Source organism: Eubalaena glacialis, chromosome 11 (genome assembly GCF_028564815.1).
Source record: "Eubalaena glacialis isolate mEubGla1 chromosome 11, mEubGla1.1.hap2.+ XY, whole genome shotgun sequence".
In the NCBI taxonomy this organism is placed as follows: Eukaryota; Metazoa; Chordata; class Mammalia; order Artiodactyla; family Balaenidae; genus Eubalaena; species Eubalaena glacialis.
The window spans coordinates 62,389,626-62,405,027 of NC_083726.1; the positions used below are offsets into that span (position 1 = coordinate 62,389,626).

The 15,402-nt window shown below is 45.9% G+C and overlaps 1 protein-coding gene across 3 annotated transcripts; it reads left to right on the forward strand.

The window, feature by feature from the left end:
- The first annotated feature begins 1,733 nt into the window (after positions 1–1,733).
- Positions 1,734–15,339, forward strand: AAAS (aladin WD repeat nucleoporin). 3 transcript variants are annotated; one of them, XM_061204596.1, is made up of 16 exons: positions 1,734–1,978; positions 4,316–4,443; positions 6,841–6,896; positions 7,208–7,299; positions 7,495–7,541; positions 7,800–7,898; positions 8,221–8,364; positions 12,970–13,090; positions 13,434–13,558; positions 13,746–13,806; positions 13,959–14,049; positions 14,278–14,371; positions 14,459–14,526; positions 14,676–14,757; positions 14,866–14,950; positions 15,081–15,339. In XM_061204596.1, the coding sequence occupies exons 1-16, from the start codon at positions 1,856–1,858 to the stop codon at positions 15,306–15,308; spliced, it is 1,644 nt and encodes a 547-aa protein (XP_061060579.1). In that variant the 5' UTR covers positions 1,734–1,855; the 3' UTR covers positions 15,309–15,339. The 3 variants fall into 3 exon arrangements, with proteins under 3 accessions (XP_061060579.1, XP_061060580.1, XP_061060581.1); XM_061204597.1 differs by having other exon boundaries at positions 4,349–4,443; XM_061204598.1 differs by lacking the exon at positions 4,316–4,443 and having other exon boundaries at positions 1,854–1,978.
- Positions 15,340–15,402: the final 63 nt, after the last annotated feature.

Genomic DNA, 15,402 nt, shown 5'->3' on the forward strand with positions numbered 1-15,402 from the left:
GGAAGGTGGAAGTTGTAGGCCCAGGCTGTAGTGAGTTCTTGGGGTATCTGGGGTTGGATGATACAAACAAAAAATTTGTGGGTGGCTTCTCACTGCTCTCCACCAGTCTGTCAGGGTCACGGACTCCCACTTTTCCTTCAAACCTGTCCTGCTTCCCCGTCTCAAGGAGAGCTTTCCCAGCCAATTTCTCCAAACTACCCCCAGTTTTAATAATCTGCTCTTTAAGTTTTCTGTGACTTCCCAAGTGACAGTGAACTAATTAAATGGGGGGAGGGGCTACTCAAAGCGTTGTCTGTGCAGTATCACCTGCGGGCTTTTTGGAACTACAACTTCAGAGCTCCACCCCAGAATTTGCATTTTAACAAGATCCTCAGATGAGTCCTATGTCCATTAACATTTTGGAGCCCCTGGTTTTCTGACCCGGGAATAACTCTTGGGGGGAACTTTTCATGTAGAAAGGAGGGGCAGATATAGAATCCAAGAATGTTAAACCAGAATGCCTCCTAGAGTCTCCAATAAGACTGGCTGCTCTTGGGAATGGGGAACTGTATGCCTTATACAGTTCTGGGTCCCCAGAGCTTGGTCCTTGGAATTGCTCATTAACATTTGTTAAATGAATGAACCAATGCCCAGGGTCACCTAGTTCATGGCAGAGTTAGGGTTATTCATCTCCAATATCTGCTTAGCACTTTACAGTTTATTAAATGGCTTTCTTTCCATTATTTTGTATGGGAAACAGCCATGTATAACAGTTAGGACACTGCAAGTGAGGGAGCTGAGTCTCAAAGAATTCAACGATTTTCCCAAAGCCACACAGCTGTAAGAAGAGGAGCCCCCATTCTGCATTAGATTCCAGTTCTAGTTCCATCCTTTGGAGTTAGAATAAGATCAATCTCACTTGTTTTACAAAATTGATTTACAATATTATATTAGTTCCAGGTGTACAACATAGTGATTTGATATTTTTATAGATTATACTCCACACAAAGTTATAATAAAATATTGGCAATATTTCCGTGCTGTACATTACATCGTTGTAATTTATTTATTTCATACCTTGTAGTTTGTACCTCTTAATCCTCTTCACCTATTTTTGCCCCTCTCCTCTCAATCTCACTTTCATTCTGCAGTCAGAATGCCTTATACAGGTTTTGGTATTTTTAGGTCCGATCTCCCTGTGCCTCACTTTCCTTATGGTGACATAACAGTACCCACCTCATGGAGTTGTTGTAAAGATTATACAAGCACTTATCATAATAAGTGCTCAGGAAATGTTAATTTCCCAACTGTTCCCACTTTTCCTTCCAGGAGGCCTAACCCTGTGGGCTCTAGGTTCCGGCGGGCCCTGCACTCTCCCTCCCAAGGCCTCCCGCCTGACTTTGCGCCTCCCAGAGGCTTTCCCTCAACTTTCCAGCTTGCTGCCCGTGACACAATCCTGGGAGAGTTTAATTAGGTACTGCCCTGAACGTGGCTTATTTTGGACTTTTCGAGTGCTGAGAGTGAGTGGGAGAGTGTGTTGGGGAATTCGGAACTGGGAAAAACAGCAGTCTGACAGGGAACAAAACAAAAGAAAACAAAAAAACGCTCCGACCCTTAACTAGTGGTCTGCCCTACCGACGTGTCTGCACCGGCCCCCTCCGGCCGCCAGGCGGCGCGCGAGGACGCCGGAAGGCTGTCCCGGGACTGCGCATGCGTCCTTCTTCTCCGTTACTCTTCCATTCACTTCCGTTGAGCTTTGCATAGCCGTTTGTCCCGGGCGACTACCCGTACGCATCCTAATCTAGCCCGGGAACTAAGAGTCGGCGGAGCGGGATCCGGGAGTTTGCTCAGTCCGGACGTCTTCGGGACCGGCAGGATGTGCTCCCTGGGGTTGTTCCCTCCGCCGCCGCCTAGGGGACAAGTCACCCTATACGAGCACAATAACGAGCTGGTGACGGGCAGTAGCTATGAGAGTCCGCCTCCCGACTTCCGGGGCCAGGTGGTCAGGGCGAGGAGGGAGGAGACCTACAGGCATGGGGGGCAGAGTCGGAGAGAATGGGGGAGCAGAGGCAACGTGATAGGGGCGGGGTCGAGGTCCCCATACTGGAGTATTGGAAACAGCCTGGCCCAGGCTGGAGGAGAATAGAAAGGCTGGGATGTATTTAAGAGCTGGGGTTGGAGGATGAGGGATGCTGAGGGGCTGTGGTGCGGGCCTAGTGGGAACGGAGAGTGAGGGCGAATCTAGGGGATGTGAGGGTGCAGGAGGACTTCTGAAAAGTTGGTACAGTATCTGGGAGAACTGGGAAGGCACAACCTGGGGAGTTTTTTCCTGTGGTGTTTCTGGGAAGGGAAAGGAAGAGAAACTTAAGTTTATTGAGCGTTTGCTTGGAAGAAAGAGGCTCTGAGTCAGGTGTTCTTCACAAATGTTTTAATAATGTGATTTAATAATCACAGCAACCCTATGAAATGTTATTCTAGTTTTACAGATAAGGGAGTTAAGACCTGTTTCCCTGCCCCACAAGTGTTATATATATATATATATTTTTTTTTTTTTTCCTTTAACATCCTTATTGGAGTATAATTGCTTTACAATGTTGTGTTAGTTTCTGCTGTATAACGAAGTGAATCAGCTATATGCATACATATATCCCCATATCCCCTCCCTCTTGCGTCTCCCTCCCACCCTCCTTATCCCACCCCTCTAGGTGGTTGCAAAGCGCCAAGCTGATCTCCCTGTGCTATGCAGCTGCTTCCCACTAGCTATCTGTTTTACATTTGGTAGTGTATATATGTCAATGTTGCTCTCTCACTTCGTCCCAGCTTACCCTTCCCTTTCCCTGTGTCCTCAAGTCCATTCTCTACGTCTGTGTCTTTATTCCTGTCCTGCCCCTAGGTTCATCAGAATCATTTTTTTCTTTTTTTAGATTCTATATATATGTGTTAGCATACGGTATTTGTTTTTCTCTTTCTGACTTACTTCACTCTGTATGACAGACTCTGGGTCCATCCACCTCACTACAAATACAAATATATATATATATATATATATATGCCACCTCTTTATTATTATTATTTTTAATTTATTTTATTTATTATTTTATTTTTGGCTGCATTGGGTCTTCGTTGCTGTGCATGGGCTTTCTCTAGTTGTGGCGAGCGGGAGTCACTCTTCGTTGCGGTGCACGGGCTTCTCATTGCAGTGGCTTCTCTTGTTGTGGAGCACAGGCTCTAGGTGCACGGACTTCAGTAGTTGTGGCACGTGGGCTTCAGTAGTTGTGGCTCGTGGGCTCTAGAGCGCAGGCTCAGCAGTTGTGGCACACGGGCTTAGTTGCTTCGCGGCATGTGGGATCTTCCCAGGCCAGGGCTAGAACCCGTGTCCCCTGCATTGGCAGGCGGATTCTTAACCACTGCGCCACCAGGGAAGTCCAGCCCCTAGAGTATTTTTAATTTCAGTGATTGTGTTGTTCATGACTGTTTGTTTGCTCTTTAGTTCTTCTAGATCCTTGTTAAATGTTTCTTGTATTTTCTCCATTCTGTTTCTGAGATTTTGGATCATCTTTACTATCGTTACTCTGAATTCTTTTTCACGTAGGTTGCGTATTTCGTCTTCATTTATTTGGTCTTGTAGGTTTTTACCTTGCTCCTTTGTAACATATTTTTTTTGTCGTTTCTTTTTTTTTTCTCTTTTTGATGGGTGGTGCTGTATTCCTGTCTTACTGGTTGTTTGGCCTGAGACGTCCAGCACTGGAGTTTGCAGGCAGTTGGATAGAGCCGGGTCTTGGTGCTGACATGAGGACCTCTGGGAGGCCTCACTCTTACTAATATTCCCTGGGGTCTGAGGTTCTCTGTTAGTCCAGGGGTTTGGACTCGGAGCTCCCACCACAGGAGCTCGGGCCCGACCTCTGGCCTGGGAACCAAGGTCTTGTGAGCTTCGTGGCGTGGTAAAAAAAAAAAAAAAGAAAGAAAGAAAGAGAAAAAGGAGCAGTACAATATCAAAGAATAAAAAACAAAATAGAAAGATAAAAAATATAATAGGAAAAATAAAACTATAATTGAAGCAACTGGTTGCTGGGGGTTCCTCCCGTCCCCTTAGGTGTCCATGGTTCCCCACCGGTGCCTGGTAGGTGCCCTAGTTGTGAGGAGACACGAACTCCACGTCCTTCTAGTATGCCATCTTGACTCCGCCCCTCTCCACAAGTGTTATATTTGTGGAAATGGGAAACAGGTCTCTGGAGCCTCTTACCCTCAGCCCTGCCAAGGGTTGGAGATGGCAGGAAGTTCAGTAGAGATCTAGGGAAGAGACTGACTCACTGTCATACCTCATTTCTGGCTCTAGTGGATCAATCTTCCTGTCCTAAACCTTACTAAGGATCCCCTGAAGACCCCTGGGAGGTTGGACCATGGCACAAGAACGGCCTTCATCCACTACCGGGAACAAGTGTGGAAGAGATGCATCAACATTTGGTGAGATATGGCAAAGGGTCTCCTGGGCCAGTGGTCTGCAGACCCTGGAGGCAATGAGGTCACCACCCCTCTGCCTTGGGCTTCCCGGCCCTCTCTAGCTCAGAGCTGTGTATCACTCAGCATATCAAATTATCAGTCCTTTTTGTGGAACTCAAGGCTGTGCAACAGTAGTTCCATTTCATCTCCAGTGACTTGCTTTCCTTTTTGGTTTAATTCTGTGAACCTGTTCCTTCCTTATGTCAATATTACTTTCTGAGCCTTTACCTGAAGTTCAGCAAGATTAGGTATAAGGTTGCAGGGAATAATCTCATACATAGGTCATTGATTTTGCACATGTAGGAGTGAAGCCTGGATTGAATTCCTGGCTGTGCCACTTTTTAGCTGTGTGACCTTGGTCAAGTTACTTAATCACTCTGTCCCTCAATTTCTTCATCTGTAAAAGGGAGCCTATCTTACAAGGTTGTAGTGATGATTAAATGAGTAAAACACTTAGAACAGTGCCTGGCCCATGTTAATCCCATCAAGAGTTAGCTATTATTATTATTATTATCATCATCATCATCATCATATGTAGGATGAATTCCTACAAATGAAGTAGCTGGGTTCAAAGGGTATGTTCATTTGTAATTTCATGAGCTATTGCCATATAGTCCTCTGTTTAAGTTGTACATATTTACAGACCTACCAACAGTGTATGAGACAACTATACTCCAATAAAAATTAGAAAACAAAACAACAAAACAAACACAGTGTATGAGAGTGCCTGTTTCCTAACACATGTGCTATCAAGCTTTGATATTTGATATTGCATTACAGTTTAATTTGCATGTCTCCTTGAGTGAAGCTAAACATCAAGTCATGGTCTGAAAAGCCATTCAGTCCTGGGTGCTTTCTCACTTTCTGCCTCTCTAACTGCTGCTTCTCTTCCTGCTCTCTTTTAAATGTTGGTGTCCCTAGGCTGGACTTGTGATTGATGCTCCACACCTGGGTGTTCACTTCTCTGCCCAACACCCTCAGTCAGATATTCCACAGGCTTCATACACTCAGCATGTTCAAAATCAATCTCTTCATTTTCCTCTCTAAGCCGGCTTCTTCCGTGTGTTTTTCATCTCAAGGAATGGCCTTCCTAGTCATATAGAAGCAAGTGGTTTGAATGTAGGCTCTGGGGCAGGCAGACAGGTTGAATCCTGACTCTGCTATTTCCTACTTAGTTCACCTTTGATAATTAACCTCTTCACACTCTCTGTTCTCTCATCTAAAAATGCTGATGATAGCAATACCTATTTTGTAGGGTTGTGGTAAAGGCTGAATTAGATGATGCATGTGATGCATCTAGCCCAGCCCTGGCACAGTGTAAGCAGTATTAGATGCTATCATTATCACCTGGGTGTTTCCCTTGATATTGCTCTTTCCCTTGCTAATGTCTAATTAGTCCTCAAATCCTGTCCATTCTACTTCCTCGAGCACTCAAATCTGTCTTCTTTTCTCCATCCCCAGTGGTTCAGGCCACTTTGGCCTTTCTTCTAGATTCCTGAAGTAGACTCTTAACCCATTTCTTTCTCTCCATTCTTTTCCCCCTCTAATCTGCAGCCAAACTGATCTTTCTAAAATACCAATGTGATCAATTTATTCCTCAGCTTAAACTCCTTCTGTGGCTTTCCATTCACTATCTTAGGGCAAGTCTTTTTTTTTTTTTAATAATTTGTTTCTTAAATTTATTTTATTATTATTATTTTTTATAAATCTACCTATTTATAAATCTATTATTTATCAATCGATCTATTTTTTCTAAATCTATAAAATTTATTTTTGGCTGCGTTGGGTCTTTGTTGCTGCATGTGAGCTTTCTCTAGTTGCAGCGAGCGGGGGCAACTCTTCGTTGCAGTGCACAGGCTTCTCATTGCGGTGGCTTCTCTTGTTGCGGAGCAGGGGCTCTAGGCGCGCAGGCTTCAGTAATTGTGGCACTCGGGCTCAGTGTGTGGCTCGCAGGGTCTAGAGCACAGGCTCAGTGGTTGTGGTGCACGGGCTTAGTTGCTCCACGGCATGTGGGATCTTCCCGGACCAGGGCTTGAACCCGTGTCCCCTGCATTGGCAGATGGATTCTTAACCACTGCGCCACCAAGGAAGTCTCTTAGGGCAAGTCTTGACTCCTTGATCTGTGCACAAAGCCCTGAAAGACCTCTGAGCCTTAGTTGCCTCACTGGTGGACAATTTATATATTGTCCTTTCATTGGTACAATGAAAGGACTATATAAAGTACATGTCACATAGTTGTCACTCATTAAATGTGAGTGTTCTTATTTTTAATACATGTTTATTTAGTGAATGAATAGATGAACTTAGAGGGGAGACTGAAGGGATCAGACTAACTGACTCACAGCTCCCTCTCCTCTTCAGGCGCGATGTGGGCCTTTTTGGTGTGCTGAATGAAATTGCAGACTCAGAGGAGGAGGGTAAGTGTGTTTACCTCCAGCCTTCTCTAGTTTTATGGTTGCCATCTCCCCTCCATATTCTCCCTAATTCATCCCAATACCTGTTGGCCCAGCACCTTTCCCTTTAGCCCTGTATTTCCCAGCCCATTTGACTCTGCTGGTGCCATCTTCTCTTCCCCTCTACCTACCCCCATACCATAGAGTGGGTGTCCAGAGCACTTGTTGGGTGGAAGGATCTGGGGAGTGCTTGCCCTTGCTCGTCCCTCACCTAGGAGGGTGCCAGTGAGAACCCTGTGAATGGTTTAATCACAGCTGCTTTCTCAACCCCACAGTGTTTGAGTGGGTGAAGACGGCATCCAGCTGGGCCCTGGCACTCTGTCGATGGGCCTCCTCCCTCCATGGGTCTCTGTTTCCCCATCTGTCTGTAAGTTTGGCTTCCTCCCCTGGCCCTCCCTGGCTGCTGCTCCCCCACTCCCACCCCCTCTCCACTTCCTATGTCTTAGGGTCAGGGTGTGATGAGAAGACTGCAGAGGGTGTGAATGGTCCAGCTCCCCTGTGGGAGCACTGAGGGGATAAGCTCCTTTTCCCAGTGCCACCTCTATCTGCTTTGTTATTACAGCTCAGGAGTGAAGATCTGATTGCTGAATTTGCTCACGTCACAAACTGGTGAGTGTACAAGCTCTGGAGCTTTTGTGGGAAGCAAGTCCTGAACCCTGGAACTTCTTCTGGGGAGAGGGAAATCAAGGCAGAGACTCCTCACACCCCTTTCCTGACTGCTCCCCACATTCTCCCTCCTACCTCCCCCAAAAAGAAAGAAAAGAAACAGTGAAAAATAATAATGTCCTCACATGGAAGGGAACCTGAGCTCTGGGCCAGGTATGGCGAGGTGCAGGTCGGGACTCCTCACTCTCACTCCTGCCCCAGGTCCAGCTGCTGCTTGAGGGTCTTTGCGTGGCACCCACACACCAACAAGTTTGCGGTGGCCCTGCTAGATGACTCCATCCGTGTGTACAATGCCAACAGGTATGTGGGGGGCACGCTGTGCGGACTCGGAGTCTTTAGTCTCCATCGGTCGGTCCCCACTTCCTTCTCCAGCCTTGGTGCCCAGGGAGTCCTGCAGTTCCTGGGCCTGGTCCATGGCTCCTTCCAGAACTGGGGTCAGGGAGGCCCCACAACTGGATGCGTCCTCTTTCCAGATCCAGTCTTTATCCTGTCCTCTGTCCCACAATACCCCCAGGCCCTGGGTGATCAGCTTTCTCTCTGGATTTCCCTCCTCAACCACAACTCAGGTCCCCTGCGCCTTAGTGTCCCTGCTTTGACCCCATCGCCTCCCCTTTCACCCCAGCACTATAGTCCCCTCCCTGAAGCACCGGCTGCAGCGTAATGTGGCGGCCCTGGCCTGGAAGCCCCTCAGTGCCTCCGTCTTGGCTGTGGCCTGCCAGAGCTGCATTCTCATCTGGACCCTGGACCCCACGTCCTTGTCTACCCGGTGAGTCCCAGCAGTCTCTCTCTTACCTTGGCCTGAGGGTCGTGGCCATGCTGGGGTGGTGAGGAGGTCTGGAAGGAGAAGTTCTTTTTCCTCACAGCACTTCCCAGGGCTACGGGAGAAGCAGACCTAAGGCCAAGGTGGAGGTGCTGAGAAGATCTAATCTAGAGAAAGGGACAGAACTGGGGGCTTCTGGGATTGTGGGGAGTTTGTACCTATGGATCATGGATTGGAAAGACTGTCTCTTTCAGAGGACTGCCAGATGTAGGTTTAAAGGAAAGGGGGAAGGGCATTAATATGGATAAAAGCTGAAACCGATGAAATTGGAAAAAATCCCCATGAGGACTAACTAAATATAAAACCAGAAACTGGTTCTTTAAATTATTAATAAAGAAGAAAACCTTTTGGCCAGCCTTATTAAGGTAAAATAGAAAATCAAAGTATACTATTTTCAAAATGGGAAAGGAGAGAGAACCACAAATATGGAAGAAAATAGAAGAATTATTAGAGCATATTATATATGTTTAGACTAACAAATTTGAAAACCTAAAGGAAATGTTTGTCTAGCAAAATATATGTTATCAAAGTGGACTGTAGAAGCAATTAAAATGGATGATCTCTACCCCTAAAAAAAGATGCCAGGCTGAGATGGTTTTATGAGAGTTCTATCTAATTGTCAAAGAAAAGATAATCTCCATGTTATCTGAACTAATCCAGATCATAGAAAAATTTGGAAAGCCTCCTGATTTGTTTTATTTTCCTTTTAATAAACTTTGTGCATAATTTTAGATTTTTAGAAAAGCTGCAAAGATAGTAGAGTTTTGGTATACCCTTCACACCATTGTTAACGTCAGATATTACCATGTTAGATTTGTCAAAACTAAGAAACTGACATTTGTACATTGTTATTAACTAAACTCCAAACTTTGTTCCGATTTCACCAGTTTTCTCATTAATGTCCTCTTTCTGTCCCAGGATCAATCCTGATTTATTTCTTTTTATACAAATCTTTTTTAAAAAAATATTTTATTTATTTATTTATTTGGCTGCATGGGTCTTTAGTTGTGGCACTCGGGTTCTTTGTTGTGGCATGCGAGATCTTTCATTGCGGCGCATGGGCTCTCTAGTTGTGGCACGCAGGCTCTAGAGCACACGGGCTTGGTTGCCCCGCGGCATGTGGGATCTTAGTTCCCTGACCAGGGCTCAAACCCATGTCCCCTGAGTTGGAAGGTGTATTCTTAACCACTGGACCATCAGGGAAGTCCCCATCCTGATTTACTTCCATAAAGCTAATGTAGCCTAAACCTGACAATAGGTGGTATAAGAAAGAAAATATTTGAGCATAGATTTTATTTATTTATTTACTTACTTCCCTCCTTCCCTCCTTCCTTACTTTACTTCCTTACCATGCCTCGCGGCTTGCGGGATCTTAGTTCCCCGACCAGGGTTTTTTTTTGTTTTAAATTTTTATTGGAGTATAGTCGATTTACAATGTTGTGTTAGTTTCTGCTGTACAGCAAAGTGAATCAGTTATACATATACATATATCCACTCTTTTTTTAGATTCTTTTCCATATAGGCCATTACAGAGTATTGAGTAGAGTTCCCTGTGCTATACAATAGATCCTTAGTTATGTATTTGATATACTGACCAGGGATTGAACCTGCGCCCTTGGCAGTGAAAGCATGGAGTCCTAACCACTGGACTGTCAGGGAATTCCCCTGAGCGTAGATTTTAAAATGCTTAATAAAATATTAGCAAATAGAGTCCAAAAGCATATTTAAAAAAAAATCTTAACCAAGTGGAATATTCCGGAAATTAAAAACTATTCACCATTAGGAAATCTATTAAAATGATTTGTTACATTAGCAAATTAAAGGAGAAAAGTGTTTATATAAATAAATGCCCTTCTCAATAAGCATTCAGCTGAATACATAAATAGGAATACAAAGAGACAACCTAAACATAAAGAGTATATATGCAAAATCAGTGGCTACCATATTGAACAGTGAAATAGGAAATACTAAAGGTATTTCCAGTAATGTCAAGATAAAGACAGAGATGTCATTATCACCATTATCAACCAACATTATTTGTGGAGGTTCTTTTGAGGGCAGTAAGACAAGAAAAAGAAACATGGTAAAGTCTTGTGAAAGAAGAGAAAATTATTTTTATTTGATGATGATATGATTTTAAACCTAGATAAGACAAGAGATTCAACCAAAAAAACCTATTTAATCTAATAAGAAATTTAAGTAGTAAAGTAACTGGATCCAAGAAACTGAAAATGTAATAGCTTCCCTTTGTACCAACAATAATCAGTTGAGAAATTTCAATGGAAAATATGTTCTATTTACAATAGGTACAATTACTATAGATTACTAGGAATAAATTGTTAAATTTATTTAATCTGTTAGACATTTGAAAAAAGTGGTTGAAGAATATTAAACAAGAGCTGAATTAATGGAGGGACGTGCTATATTCCTGGGTAGGAAAATTTAATCATGAAGATGTCAAATTAAGTGTATTTCCCATCAGAATTTTGCTGGTTTTTGTTTGTTTTTGTGAACTGGACAAAATAATAGAGTTTTTATGAAAGAATAAATGTGGAAGGATTGCCAAGAAAAGTTTGAAAAGGAAGCATATTGAGAGGAGATTTGCCCTACCAGGTACTGAAATATTTCATGAAGTTATAGTAATAGAAAGTTATTGGCATAAGATCAAACAGATCAGTGTAACAGAACAACATTCAGGAACAGATCTAGGAATTTATGGAAATTTAATATATGATGAATTTGGATTTGCATTGCAATAGAGAAGTTTAGATTTTTGGTTTTTGTTTTTTGTTTTTTAGTGGTTTTGGCATAATTGGCTATCCATTTGGAAAATAATACAGTTCGTCCTTGCTTCACACTTTATTTTTATTTTTTTAAAAGATGAATAGAAGGCAATGGTAGATTTTTTTTTTTTTTTTAATTTATTTTATTTTTGGCTGTGTTGGGTCTTCGCCTCTGTGCGAGGGCTTTCTCCAGTTGCAGCAAGCGGGGGCCACTCTTCATCGCGGTGCGTGGGCCTCTCACTATCGCGGCCTCTCCTGTTGTGGAGCACAGGCTCCAGACGCGCAGGCTCAGTAGTTGTGGCTCACGGGCCTAGTTGCTCCGCGGCATGTGGGATCTTCCCAGACCAGGGCTCGAACCCGTGTCCCCTGCATTGGCAGGCAGATTCTCAACCACTGCGCCACCAGGGAAGCCCCACACTTTATATACAAATAAATTCCAAGCAGACAAAAGAACTAAATGTAAAAATAAATAAATAAAAGGACTAGAAGAATGTATAGAATGCTTTTTGGCCCATTCAGAATTATAGTATTATAATTATTATTATTATTTTTTTGGCCTCACCGTGAGGCTTGTGGGGTCTTAGTTCCCTGACTGGGGATTGAACCCTGGCCCTCAGCAGTGAGAGCGTGGAGTCCTAACCACTGGACCGCCAGGGAGTTCCCAGTATGCTAGTATTATTAAAGTTGAAATGTTTGATAATATCCAATATTAGCAAGACTAGGAAAACTACTACTAGAGTATATTGTGGTACGAACTTTTCAGAAAATATTTGTTGGCATATTTATCTTTTGAAAGGTTCAAGCCTTTTTTTACCTGCAATTCCATTTTAATACTCTACACAAATAATGACAAGAGTACATAAAGATATAGGGAATATTTTTTGCAGTACCGTTTGTAATAAAACATTATAAACCACTGAAATATCCGTTTGTGGTGGCATGACTGAATAAATTATAGTTCATCTATTCAGTGGAATACAGTGGGGCCACTGAAAAGAATGAGATGGATCTCTGTAAACTGATGTATTGTAAAGTTAAGAGAGTTAGTTGTAGACTGGTGACCTAAGACCTCATTAGGCTTAAGGTGGGTATAGTTGGGAGGAAAAAGGAAAAGGTGGCATTAATTTGGCTAGTAGCCTGTACCTGTCAGGCCAAGTATGTGGCTCTGGAGATACAGAGCCGACGGACACAGCCGGGGCCCTCAACTAGTTCCCAGTCTAGTTAGGGAGGTTGCCACGTGCGCCATCTTTGATGAGGAGAAAATGATGTGGGAGCATTGAGGAGGGAAGCTAATTCTGACAAGGAAAGGCAGAAAGACAGATTTAGGAGCACAGGATGAATTCTGGAGAGTGGCAGATAACTGTAGGAAGAGAAGAGATTGGAACCTTGAAGTGATGGCATGGATTATCCCATGCTCCAGGCAGGATGGTCCTGTGGGGAGAGGGCTCTCATCTAGAGCAGAACATGCATCTCCCCAGCCCAGTACCTCTTCTAGCTTTACTGGTCAAAAGTTTTTGTCTCTTTCAGGCTCTTTTGTCCCTTTCACCCATTTTCCTTTCTGGACCTCCTGATAGTGACTGCCCTTCCTTCCTTCTTTTTTTTTCTTTTTCTTTAACTTCCATGATCCTTATTCATTTTCCCCAACCTGGATTTGAACTCAGAGGGGCCATTGGGATTGGGAAGTTTTAGCAGGAGGAGGCAAGGGAATAGAATCGTGGGGCTTTCTTCCTGTTGTCTTCTGACCCCACACCCCGTTTCCCCTCGGCAGACCCTCTTCTGGCTGTGCCCAAGTGCTCTCTCACCCCGGGCACACACCTGTCACCAGCTTGGCCTGGGCCCCCAGTGGGGGTCGGCTACTCTCAGCTTCACCTGTGGATGCTGCCATCCTGGTGAGTTGGTCCCCATGCCTCTTTCGGTCACTTCAGCCACCCCTCAGACTTGAGGAGAGAGCTTTCTTTGCCTGGTGGTGGGAAATACCCTGGGGGAAGGAGAGGAATAGCTGTCCATTCAATCTTAAACATATCCAGGGGAAGGCGCTGCACCAGCCTGACTCCTCAGATGTAGATTTCTGCCTGCTGTCAGTATAAACATAACCCTATTTCCTCCTGTTTTAACAGTCCCTTTCCCGCATCCTCCCCTCTGGTTCTTTGTACCTTAAGGAAGGGCGGCCCCCCGTGGGATGGTAGGGATGCTTGAGTCTCCCCTGTCTCACTCTCTTCCCCTTTCTCCTAGGTATGGGATGTCTCAACAGAGACCTGTGTTCCCCTTCCCTGGTTTCGGGGAGGTGGGGTTACCAACCTGCTCTGGTCCCCGGATGGCAGCAAAGTCCTGGCTACCACTCCTTCAGCTGTCTTTCGGTGAGTAGGGGGAGGGCGGGGAGGGGGGCAGGAACGACCTAGAGAAAGGCGCTAGGCTCCTGGAACTGCTAGTGCCACAACCTTCCGTCCACGTTCCCATTCACCTGCACGTGGGACTGACAGGAAGGGAAGTCCAGGCTGTGACACCTAGAGTTCCTAAGCTGTGACCTGCCTCTCTTTGGCACAGAGTCTGGGAAGCCCAGATGTGGACTTGTGAGCGGTGGCCTACCCTGTCAGGGCGATGTCAGGTAGGAGGGACTGTGCGTCTCAGGAGCGGGGGCGGAGGTGGGCCCTGCTCCCCCAGGCGTGTCCCCCACCTCCTCTACTTCTCTTCCTCCTGTGCTTCCCTCCTGTATTCCCATAGACCACCCTTTCCCTGCCTTTTGCTCCCTGACCCCAGACTGGCTGCTGGAGTCCTGATGGAAACCGCCTGCTGTTCACTGTGTTGGGGGAACCGCTGATTTACTCCTTGTCGTTCCCAGAACGTTGTGGTGAGTCCAGGGAAACACTTCTGGATGCACAACATCTGGGGTAGTCGGAGGGAGACAGGAACCATCTGGAATATGCTGCTGTGAAGGATAAAGGGAAGTAAAGAAGCTTGGGGAAAAAAAAAAGGAATAAGCTTGGGAGCCTTGAGAGGTGTTGATGCCTGTGATGGAGAGGAGGCAGGGGCCAGTGGGAGGCCCCTTGTCCTTAGGAGCCTCTGCCCTGATCCACAGGTGAGCGAAAGGGGTGCGTTGGAGGCGCGAAGTCAGCTACAATTGTGGCAGATCTGTCTGAGACAGCAATACAGACACCGGATGGAGAGGAAAGGTGAGCTGGGTGGGCGAGGGAGGGGCAGTGAGACGAAGCTGGGAGGGACCACGCTGAGCCCTCCCAATCTGCTGTTCTGACCCATAGGCTTGGGGGAGAGGCTCACTCCATGGTCTGGGACCCAAGTGGGGAGCGGCTGGCTGTGCTCATGAAAGGTAAGAGGAGGGGAGGGAGGCCTTGGCTCAGGCCGCACCATCTTCCCATTAATTGACTGTTTCCAGGCCCTGGCTGCAGTTCTTCTCTGCCCCTGCCCTGGGATTCTGCCTCCAGAGTTCCTTCCTATCCCTGCATCCACTTCTTACAGGAAATCCACGGGTCCAGAATGGTAAACCAGTCATCCTCCTTTTTCGCACTCGAAACAGCCCTGTGTTCGAGCTACTTCCTTGGTAGGTGCTGGGCAGGTGTGGTTCCCCCCGGCCTCCCATACCAAACCCATAGCCTCTACACCTGCCTTCTGCCTCCGGCAGCCTGCTCACCTTTCCTTCTGCCCCTAGTGGCACTGTCCAGGGGGAGCCAGGAGCCCAGGCCCAGCTCATCACTTTCCATCCTTCCTTCAACAAAGGAGCTCTGCTCAGTGTGGTGAGTAGGCCAGCGGCTGCGGTTGCGGAAGTGGGCTGAGGAGCTGAGGGCTGCAGCTGCCATGTGTCTCTGCTGTATGGCCTTCTTTGGGCTCAGACTGGTCAGACCTTGCTTTCCCCTCTCTCTGCAGTGCTGGTCCACGGGCCGGATCGCCCACATCCCTCTGTACTTTGTCAATGCCCAGTTTCCACGTTTTAGCCCAGTGCTTGGCCGAACTCAAGAGCCCCCAGCTGGGGGCGGAGGCTCTATTCATGATCTGCCCCTCTTTACTGAGACGTCCCTAACCTCTGCCCCTTGGGACCCTCTCCCAGGGCCACCCCCTGGTCGGCCCCACTCCCCTCACTCCCGCATTCAATAATAAAAAGTGTCCTTTTTTGTTTTCCACTCAATTATGAGACTCTTATCTTTACCCAGCATTGGGGTATACTGAAGAAGAAAAAGGCATGGACTTT

Excerpts from the sequence above, each read along its gene's own strand:
- AAAS (XM_061204596.1), top strand. The coding sequence starts at position 1,856 with ATGTGCTCCCTGGGGTTGTTCCCTCCGCCGCCGCCTAGGGGACAAGTC. Across the intron at positions 13,559-13,745 it reads ACTCCTTCAGCTGTCTTTCG|AGTCTGGGAAGCCCAGATGT; the intron begins GTGAGTAGGGGG and ends TCTTTGGCACAG. Across the intron at positions 14,951-15,080 it reads AAGGAGCTCTGCTCAGTGTG|TGCTGGTCCACGGGCCGGAT; the intron begins GTGAGTAGGCCA and ends CTCTCTCTGCAG.